Source organism: Cebus imitator, unplaced genomic scaffold, assembly GCF_001604975.1.
Source record: "Cebus imitator isolate Cc_AM_T3 unplaced genomic scaffold, Cebus_imitator-1.0 Scaffold242, whole genome shotgun sequence".
Classification (NCBI taxonomy): domain Eukaryota; kingdom Metazoa; phylum Chordata; class Mammalia; order Primates; family Cebidae; genus Cebus; species Cebus imitator.
In genome coordinates, this window is record NW_016107557.1 from 1497699 (window position 1) to 1508387 (window position 10689).

A 10689-nucleotide genomic window follows, 5' to 3' on the forward strand; every position below is an offset into this window, starting at 1 on the left:
TTTTGAGGCAGGGTCTTTGTTGCCCGGGCTGTAGTGCGGTGCCATAGTTTTGGCTCATTGCAGCCTCTGCCTCCTGGGCTCAAGCGATGCTCTCTCCACAGCCTCCAGAGTAGCTGGGTTAACAGATGTGAGCCAGCCACCATGCCCTGCCCTGTAATATTACATTGTGTGGCTCTTCTACAGTTTATCCATGTTTATGCACATTTGGAGTTTTTCTTCTGGTTCTAGTATTATGCATAAATATAAATGTGTTTTTCTTCATGGACTTATGCATTCTTTTTTTCTTAGAAATACCCAGGAGTGTAATTGCTGCGTCATGTGGTAGACATGTTTAGCTTTAGTACTGAGCATTGCTTGTTTGAAGTCTTGTACCTTCTGGTGAGGGAATAAAACACTCGTGAGGCATACCTTCCTGGACCAGTTTCTTCTTCCTCCTCCCACCTCCTCCCTCCCTCCCTCCTTCCCTCCTTCTTCTTTTCCATCCCTCCCCCCTCCTCTTCCTTGCTTATCTCCTTCCCCCTCCTCCCTCCTTTTACCCCTTTCCTTCTCCTCCTTTTTTCTTTATTTTCTCTTGCTCCCACGCTTTTTTTTTTTTTTTAAAGACAGAATCATGCTGTGTTGCCCAGGCTGGTGTACAGTGGCATGATCGTGGCTTACTGCAGCTTTGGCCTTCTGGGCTCAAGTGACCCTCCCACTTCAGCCTCCCAAGTAGCTGGGACCACAGATGGTGCACCACCATCCCTTGCTAATTTTTTAGTAGAGATAGGAGTCTCTCTGTGTTGCCCAGACTGGTCTCAAGTGATTCTTCTGCCTCAGCCTCTTGAAGTATTGGGATTACAGGCATGACTCACAGCGCCTGGCCTCATCTTCTTTAAAGACCATCCTATAACACCAGGTTACTCTGAGGATTCCATGAATGTCTGCCTAAAGATGACCTTCTGAATTCTGTGACTTTTACGAAAGGCTTGTTGCAATGAAGAAGTATGGTGATGACTTTTATGTGAAGTATACTTTTGGAATTTCTTAAGCAGAAGTCCTAAGACTTTTGAGAATTCATCAATTTAAATAGTACTGTTTAGGCACAGTTACTCCTTATGAAATGAAGAGTAGCTGGATGAATAGAAAAGTCTTACTCTTACATTTCAATTCAGCATTATTTGAGCCCAGCAAAATTACTTCTATAGTAGAGTCAGTTTAGTTCCTTATTTTAAGCGATATATATATGTGTGCATATATATGTATGTATATGCATATATATATCAAAATAAATTTCAAGAGGGATTAAATATTATATGAAAATATTAGGAGGCAAAGTAGTAGGAGAAAGTAAACACATTGAGAGTAGGTATGTTCAGAATTTAAAGTCTTTGGGCCTGGAGATAAGCTATAATGCCATTGATGAGAATGGACCATTTCATAATGTTCTGAAAATTAGACTACTTTGGAAAAAGAGGTGGTGTGTGGTCTTAATGTAGGCAATGCACATGTGTGTATAAATTGCAAATACAGTTAAGGAGCTAAGTGGATTTTTCCTACCAAATAACGTATTAATAATAGCTCAGTTCCATTTACTGATTTGTTATTCCTTTGTTTATGTCATATATTATCCTTCCAAGAGGTTGTGAGTTAATGCTACTACCAATTTGGTATGAGGGCCTGTTACTAAAATAGCTGCATGGGCCAGGCATGGTGGCTCACGCCTGTAATCCCAGCACTTTGGGTGGCCGAGGTAGGCAGATCATCTATACTAAAATAGAGATGAAAAAGTAGAGATGAAACCCCATCTCTACTAAAAATACAAAAATTAGCCCAGTGTGGTGGTGTCTGCCTGTAATCCCAGCTACTCAGGAGGCTGAGGCAGGAGAATCGCTTGAACGCCGGAGGTGGAGGTTGTAGTGAGCGGAGAATGCGCCACTGCACCCTAGCCTGGGTGACAGAGCGAGACTCTGTCTCAAAAAAAAAAAAAAAAAAGCTACATGATATTCAATTGGATGTACCACGATTTATTCAACCAGCCTTTTGTCATTAGACATTTAGTTTATTTAAAGCCTTTCAACATTATAAATAACTGTAAAAGAAATCTTTGTGTACTATGAGTTGCCTACATTTTGGATCATTGCCACTAAGAAAGAAATGTCTAGTGACTCAATTATTCCTTGCTCTTTTTGAGCAAAAATCATATTACAAATAATTAGATTTAAAATTTTTGGTTAAATTATACTTTAAAGCAAAGATCCTTGCCATTTAGATCTAGTTTTGATTAAAGGTGTGCTTTGGTATTAAATAACAGTGGTTCTCAACTGTGTGTTGTTCAGGGATATGTTTGTGATGGATTTTTGCTGGTGAAGGACATTTGGCAATGTCTGGAGAGATTTTTGGTTGTTACAGATACAGGGAGGGGTGCCGCTAATATCTAGTGAGTAGAGGCCAGGGATGCTGCTGCCAAACATCCTGCAATACACACGACAGCCCCCCTACCCTCCCACTGAAAATAGCTAGCCTAAAATGTCAGTAGTGTTGAGGCTGAGAAACCTTGGATTAACAGGTTTCACTGCTGATGGGAAACATTCTTTTTTTTTGTTTTAGATAGGGCCTCATTCTATTGCTCAGGCTGGAGTGCAGTGGCAGGATCCTGGCTCACTGCGGTCTTGAACTCCTGGGTTCAAGCAATTCTGCTTCTGCCTCCCAAGAAGCTGGGATTACACGTGCACATTGTCATGCCTGGCTAATTAAGAAACTTTTTGTAAAGCTGGGGTTTCACTATGTTGCCCAGGCTGACCTCCTAGCCCTAAGTGATCCTTCCACTTGGGCCCCCCAAAGCAGATCTCCCAAAGATCTGCCCAGAAGGAAACATTCTTGATGTAGTATTTATGGCTACTGTTCATGGAATTTCTCTGCAATAAAAGGGGAAAGTTTTAGCAACAGAACATAAGTAGAACTGACTTTGCCTTATGTGATAGACCTAGCGAATATCTCAACTGTCTACTTTCCGAATGCCATTTAGACAGAGATCATATATTTTATTGTTTATGCAATGTGCTTATAAAATTATTTATTTAATTTATTTTTTTGAGATGGAGTCTCACTGTGTCACCAGGCTAGAGTGCAGTGATGCAATCTCAGCTCACTGCAACCTCCACCTCCTGGGTTCAAGCAATCCTTCTGCTTAGCCTCCCAAGCAGCTGAGACTACAGGCGTGCACGACCACGCCTGGCTAATTTTTATATTTTTAGTAGAGATGTGGTTTCATCACATTGGCCAGGATGTTCTTGGTCTCCTGACCTCATGATCATCCGCCTGCCTCGGCCTCCCAGTGCTGGGATTACAGGTGTTAGCCACCGTGCCCAGCTAAAATTTTTTATTTTTGTGTCTTGGGTATTCCTGAAAATGCCTCATCAGTGTCAGATCTAGTTGTTGAGATTTGGTTATGCTGTGTATATTAGAGATGTGATTTAGCTACTTGGGAAAAAAAATTAATCAGTAGCTGATTTAACAAAATAGGAGTTTATGTTTCTCATATGATAATGAATTCTGGAGAGGGGCTGTTACTGTGGCTCCTTGATGCCACTCAGGACCCAATGCTGGTATTTCTGCTTAGCTTTCCTCTGAATGTGCATTTTACCTTGTTCTCACTGGATGGCTCCTGCCTATTCCCACCCCTAACCCCCTACAGCAAAACCTATGTTCCAGGCAGGCAGCAGTTGGAAGAGCAAAGGTACCTGGAGCCAGTCCTCTTTGTCAACATTTTCCTGCAGCCCAACCCAGTAGTTTCTGCTTATTCCCATTGGCCAGACTGTCACAGGACCATAGAGGCTCGAGAAAATAGATTTTCACTTGGGCTCACTGTGGTCAGAAAACAAAAGCAGATACCTTCAGAAAGAAAGAAAGGATATTGACTGGGGCTGGGTGCTGTGGCTCATGCCTATAATCCCAGCACCTTGGGAGGCTGAGGTGGGCAGATCACTTAAGATCAGGAGTTCGAGACCAGCCTGGCCAACACAGTGAAACCCCGTCCCTACTAGAAATATAGAAATTTGCCTGGCATGGTGGTGCATGCCTGTAATTCTAGCTTCCTGGGCGGCTGAGGTAGGAGAATCTCTTGAACCTGGGAGGCGGAGGTTGCAGTAAGCTAAGATTGTGCTGCTGCACTCCAGCCTGGGAAACAGAGTGAGACTCAGCCTCAAAAAAAAAAAAAAAAGAAAGAAAGAAAGGATATTGGAATAAACAGCTAATATGCACCTCTGGGAGCTGCTTTTTGAAATATTGGTTCTTCTAAGTTCACTGAAATTTTTTTATAAAGTAAATAGAACAAATGATTAATATTGGAGATTTGAAAGAATAGACTCACTGCAAGAGATCTTCTTATTAGCTGGGAAAATAAAATGTATTTATGTTGTGAATGTATTTCTTAACCCCAAGAACTTGGCTGTTATATTGTGTTTTGTAAATTTTAAATCTCCCTACCACTATGCTGGGGACCCTACCCTCTTTTGTATAGTGCATACAAAGAAGTGTGTTTCTCTAGGCTAAAAATAGGAATCTGCACCTGACAGATGACCATGAGTGTGGAAAGTGGGTGTGTGTTATCACAGAAGTGGAAGAAGGGAAGGGAGTCCAACCTTCTTTGCCTGTCGTTTTAAGCCTCACCTCCCCGCAAATCAGTATCTTTCCTATACCCTAGTAATGGCCAATAGATTTTTTTAAAAATCCCATTTGCAATAGCAGCAAAGCCTATTGTATCTGAGAACAAACCTTTATGATACATTTATGCTAACCTTTAGCATACCTTTCTGAAGAAAACTACAAAGTTAATTGAAATATCATGAACTACAGGGCAATTGGGGAGAATAAATAGGGGACAACTTGCCTTGTAGATATATTGATAGATTACAAAGATGTAGTAACTAAAATTTGATACTGTCTCAAGGGCAAGCAAATGCAGGCAGATCACTTGAGCCCAGGCGTTTGAGACCAGCCTGGGCAAAAAGTGACACCTTGTCTCTATAAAAACAAAAAACAAAATGGCACCTAACTTTTAAATGCTTTTTCTTACATGTGACAGTGTGAGCAAAAGTGCAATCTACTTTTTACTGTTAAAGCATGCTTTTCTTTTGTTTGTTTTTTGTAACACTTCTGTTTTTACTTGAATTCTTGGAACACTGTTTCCTGGGAGATCAAACCTGGCCATAATGGATACATCAGTAGTGAGAGCATAGTGTGGACATAGCCTTACAGAATGTCTTCCACACTGAAATGCAGAAAACCTGAAAGCACCTAGGGTGAGCCTCAGGCCTGCTGGTTGTTGCAGTGGTGCCATCTCGGCTCACTGCAGCCTCTGCTTCCTGGATTTAAGCGATTCTCATGCCTCAGCTTCCCAAGTAGCAGGGATTATAGGCACTTGCCGCTACACCTGGCTCATTTTTGTGTTTTGTTTTTGTGTTTTTGTTTTTGTTTGAGACGGAGTCTTGCTCTGTCACCCAGGCTGGAGTACAGTGGTGCAATCTCAACTCACTGCAATCTCCGCCTCCCGGGTTCAAGCAATTCTCTGCCTCAGCCTCCCAAGTAGCTGGGATCACAGGCATCTGCCACCACGCCTGGCTAATTTTTGTATTTTTAGTGGAGATGGGATTTCACCATCTTGGCCAAGCTGGTCTTGAACTCTTGACCATGTGATCCACCTGCCTCAGCCTACCAAAGTGCTGGGATTACAGGCATGAGCCACCGCGCCCAGCCTAATTTTTATATTTTTAATAGAGCTGGGGTTTCACAACGTTGACCAGGCTGGTCTCGAACTCCTGACCTCAGGTGATCCGCCCACCTCGGCCTCACAAAGTGTTGGGATTACAGGTGTGAGCCACCATGCCCGGCCTGTTACTGAACATTTATGGCTCTAGAAATAATATTTTTTGAAGGAGAAGTAATGACAAACATGATAGAAATAATGTTTGAGGATATTTCTGAGTTCAAAATGAAGTAACAAGTACCAGGAAGATGAAGAAATAAATTTTTTAAAGGTATAACTCCAAAATTTAGGTAGATGTTATGAGTTTTAGTCAAAATTTGAATATGATGTGGCTGATCATAGATACCTCCCTTGCATTGATTCTGCTTCATAAAGTGTTTGATGCTTGCTTGTAGGTGTTGAATAGAGCCTAATTAGCAGTAAATAAACAGATCTAGAGCACAGACTGGCATATGAAGGACCTTGGGTCAATCCTGGAGGCTGTGGGACCTTTGGATTTTTTAACTTCTGAAAGTCTTGCATCCCTCACAATAAAATGGGGAAGAAAATGTTTCCATTAGTATTGTGAGGGTTAAATGAGGTGATGTAGAGAATGTGCTGTGCATAGTACTTGGCGTATCATAAGTCCTTAATGTTATTTTACACTGGCTGGGAAGATATGCTTTGCTGTGGAAAATTGAAGAGGGATATTAAAATATATTTTTGTTATTTTAAGGAAATTCGAAATGAGTCCCATGACTATCCTCATAGAGTGGCCAAGTTTCCAGAAAACAGAAATCGAAACAGATACAGAGATGTAAGCCCATGTAAGTACTTATGGGTTTGTGTGCATGTGTATTTTTTGGTTTGTTTTAGCAGGCAGGATGTAGTGAAAAGGAGGGCTTGGGGTCATTGTTGATAAATCCAGTAATTTTTTCCTATTTACATGATACGCATTATTTAAAAAGAATTTAAAGGTTTAGAGTAGTAGAAGGAAAAATAATGGGTAATTATTTCATCCTTTAAACATAGGCACCATTAATTTTTATGTATTTCCCACCAATCTGTTTTTCTTATGCACAATTTTTCTTTAAAATAATTGTAATTATATATGTGTATATAGTATCCATATATATTTCCTTTTCATCTTACTACATGGCCTTTGTAAGTATTACTTAAAATAGTTATTGGTGTAGTTTGGTTTTTTCCTTCCCCAAGTTACAAGAGTAGTATGCACTCACTGTAGAAAACTTACAAAAAATAGAAAAGCATAAGGAACAAACTTATTTAAAAATAAATCGTAACTTGGGTTTATATTCTTTGGAGTTTTTAAAAATAAACATTTTAAATTGAAAATTAGAACCTTTGACATACTCATTTGTAGCTTTTAGCAGTACATTGTAAACATTTTCTTACTATAAACACAATTTTTAATTGCTTTGACAGTGGCTTTGGATATAACATTCTTTTACATAAGTTCCCTTGCGGTTGGACATTTAGATTAGGATGTAAATAATACATTTACACTGGCTGGAAGGATGTATTTTGCTGTGGAAAATTGAAGAGGCATATTAAAATATATTTTTGTTATTTTAAGGAAATTTGAAATGAGTCCCATAACTATCCTCATAGAGTGGCCACACACACCCACACACACACATACGCTTGTGTGCACAATTATAATATTAGAGTTCTTCGGTGTATTCATCATGCAGTGATTTTATTTTTTGTTCTGATTCATGCAGCTTATTCAGATATTAAATTGGGCTTCTTTTCTGCTTCAGCGTGTTTCCCTGTGTTTGATTTTAGTGGGCTAAACATAGGTTTTCTCTTAGGGCTCCTTGTTAGAAGGGACTTAAAAAACAGTATCAAATTGATCATGTGCTGGTTTTTGCTTGTTTCTGGTTGTTCCCTTGTTTCACCACCATCTCAGCTAGGCCGGTCTTGAATTCCTGACCACAAGTGATCCACCTGCCTTGGCCTCCCAAAATGCTGGGATTACGGGCATGAGCCAACATACCCGGCTGATAATTTTTTTTAAATTGCAATTGAGACACTTTATTTTAAAGTAAAAATATTTGTAACTTAAGTTATCCTCAAGTATACACATCAATAAAACTCTTATGATTTGTCGCCTAAGGTTTTAGACTTAGGTTTTATACCTGCAGTTGAAGGCTGCAGGGAGACTCTGTTTAAAATGTGAGTATCAGGCCTCTCTCCATCATCATTGGGACCAGGCTCATCCTGTATGCCTTCTCATTGAAAAGCACTTAGCTGGCCAGGGGCCGTGGCTCACGCCTGTAATCCTAGCTCTTTGGAAGGCCGAGGTGGGCAGATCACAAGTTCAGGAGTTTGAGACCAGCCTGACCAACATGGTGAAACCCTGTCTCTACTAAAAATACAAAAATCAGCCGGGCGTGTTGGTGGGCACCTGTAATCCCAGCTGCTTGGGAGCCTGAGGCAGGAGAATTGCTTGAACCTGGGAGGTGGAGGTTGCAGTGAGCTGATCGTATCATTGCACTCCAGCCTGGGCGATCAAGATTCCTTTGTCTCAAAATAAAACAATAAAAAACAAAAAAGAAAAAACAAAAAAGCAAAGCACTTAGCCTTGAAAGAATGGAGCTTCCCTCTTGCTGGCCACACAGTGGGTGTCTTCTGTAGCTGTGCTTTGCTGGGAGCAGCCCTAAGTGCATGTTTTCCCTAGTGTTCTTCTTTGCTCCTTCCCTCCCCACACTTGCCTCCCTAGTAAGTCATGTTCTCCGGATCTCTCAGATGGAGACTGCTCATTCTTGTGTCCTATGTAACCACAGGATCTTCTAGTCTGAGCCAGTGCGCTTCAGCCTGCAAATGGAAATGATCTCTTCCAAGGCTTGTGCTGGCCCACACATCCCCATACCACCCTAGAGCCTCTTCCTGACTTCAGTCACTCACTGTCTTTCTCCTTACCCTCTCCTTCCCACCTCCCTTATTCTGGGTGACTTCATGTCTCTGAGAAAGAGCTATGACTCATTTCGCTAGAGTTCCTAGACCTGTTCAGCTCCACTGACATTGACCTTTAGTCATCTTCACCTCTGAAATCTGAAACTCTGCTACCTTGAGGGCTACTTTCTGTCATTCCAGTTCCAGCTTTTGCTTGCTTATTCCCACTGTACCTACTCTTTGACTTCAGCAGAATCTTTTTGTTTGTTTCTTTGTAGAGACAGAGTCTCGCTCTCTTGCCTAGGCTGGAGTGCAGTGGCACGATCTCGGCTCACTGCAACCTCCGCCTCCTAGGTTCAAGCAATTCTCCTGCCTCAGCCTCCTGAGTAGCTGGGACTACAGGCACACGCCGCCCTGCCTGGCCTTTAGCAGGATCTTTAGTTGACTTTTTCATGTATTGTGAAGCTGGAAATGTATTAAAATTTTGATTAAAAAATGCAGTGTAGTATATTACTTCATCCTCTAACCTGTCTATTAATAACTTTCTTGCTGTTTTTATATTTAAAAAAGAATTCGGTGGACTTTTTAATTATACCACTTTGTGAAGCTCCAACTTTGGAAAAATTAGTACTCACCTTCTCTGCCCTTTGGGCAAATGAGCGTGTGCCTTGGGTGGACTCCAGTGTTAAATGGGCCTGGGGCTGCCTTGCTGTCCTCATGCCCTCATCAGCCCTACTGCCACTCTACTCTGGCTCTGCACCAAGTAAACCATCTCTCAGGGCCCCTCATCAATACTGTCCTGCCTTCAATTCTACAGAGAAACATTTTAAAAACCAGGAAACACCACCTCAGCTTCATGTTCTGTCACCTGGAAACTCACTTTCATTTGCGCCCATCCTTCCCTAAAGTCCCAGGAGAGAAGCCACCCCTCCCCCCGGCCTAGGCGAATCTTTTGTCCCCGTTCTCCTCATGGGCTCTGTTCTTCGTCATCACCACTCTTCATCTGTTTTCAGCCTCTTTCTGTCTCATGACTTCTTCCCTTTTGTATAAATGTTGTTCGCTCTCTTTTGTCTCAACCCTTATATCTCACCCAGCCCCTGCTTCCTTTCTTACCTACATAGATAGGCATTTCTTACCTACACCTATTCACAGGTACACACAGGCTTAAAAGAATGCACTGTGTCATTTGTCTCTCCACCCTCCCCACTATGCACGCTTCAGCCCATGCTTCTTCCCCAGCCTCCCCACTGAAACTTTTATTCTAAAGCACTGTAGCTCCTACTTGTCAAATGCAATGAAAGACTTTCTACCAATTTCCTTTCTCTTACTCCTCTGTGACTTTTGACATTATTCTCCTGCCTCAGCCTCCCAAGTGTCTGGGATCATAGGCATGCACCACCATACCCGGCTAATTTTTTTTGTAATTTTAGTAGAGACAGGGTTTCGCCATGTTGGCCAGGCTATTCTTGAACTCCTGACCTCAAGTGATTCATCCACCTTGGCCTCCCAAAGTTCTAGGATTACAGGCATGAGCCACTGAGCTCAGCTGACCGTGCCTTCCTCCCTAACCCCATAATTTTTCTGATTTTCCTCTTTGGTCCCCCTATTTTCAGGGCATCTCCTCCTCACTTTGCCTTTATTTCTTCAGGAATCTGTTTCTCTCTCCTCCTCACTGTAACACTTGGATGAATGATCTCATTTGCTGTGGGCTTAGTTTCCATCTCTTCGCTTGTAACACCGGATCTCATCGCAGTCTTGGTCTTTTCTATCTACAGGCCCATCTATGCAAGTCATCAACTCTGTCTGGGTGTCCTGTGGCCGCCTCAGACTCGGTGTGTTTGCACACTGAGTGAGCGTTCCTCCCTGACACATTTCACTGGTCTTAGCCCCAAACCTGCCTTTTCTCCTTTATTCCCCATGTTTGTAAGTGGTGCCATTATTCACACATTTTTCGAAGCCAGAAACAGATTCTTCCCTCATCCAGCTCCCACGTCACTAAGTAATACTAATTTCCATTTCCATGATGGTTTTTTTTTTTTTTTTTTTTT

General features: G+C 41.8%; 1 protein-coding gene across 2 annotated transcripts in view; it reads left to right on the forward strand.

Moving 5' to 3' along the window:
* PTPN2 (protein tyrosine phosphatase non-receptor type 2) overlaps positions 1-10689 on the forward strand; it is a 112588-nt gene that overhangs the window by 20833 nt on the left and 81066 nt on the right. For both annotated transcript variants that reach the window (XM_017498454.2, XM_017498452.2), the window contains exon 2: positions 6459-6549. In XM_017498454.2, the coding sequence (XP_017353943.1) occupies positions 6459-6549 (91 nt within the window). The remainder of the gene's footprint in view (positions 1-6458; positions 6550-10689) is intronic.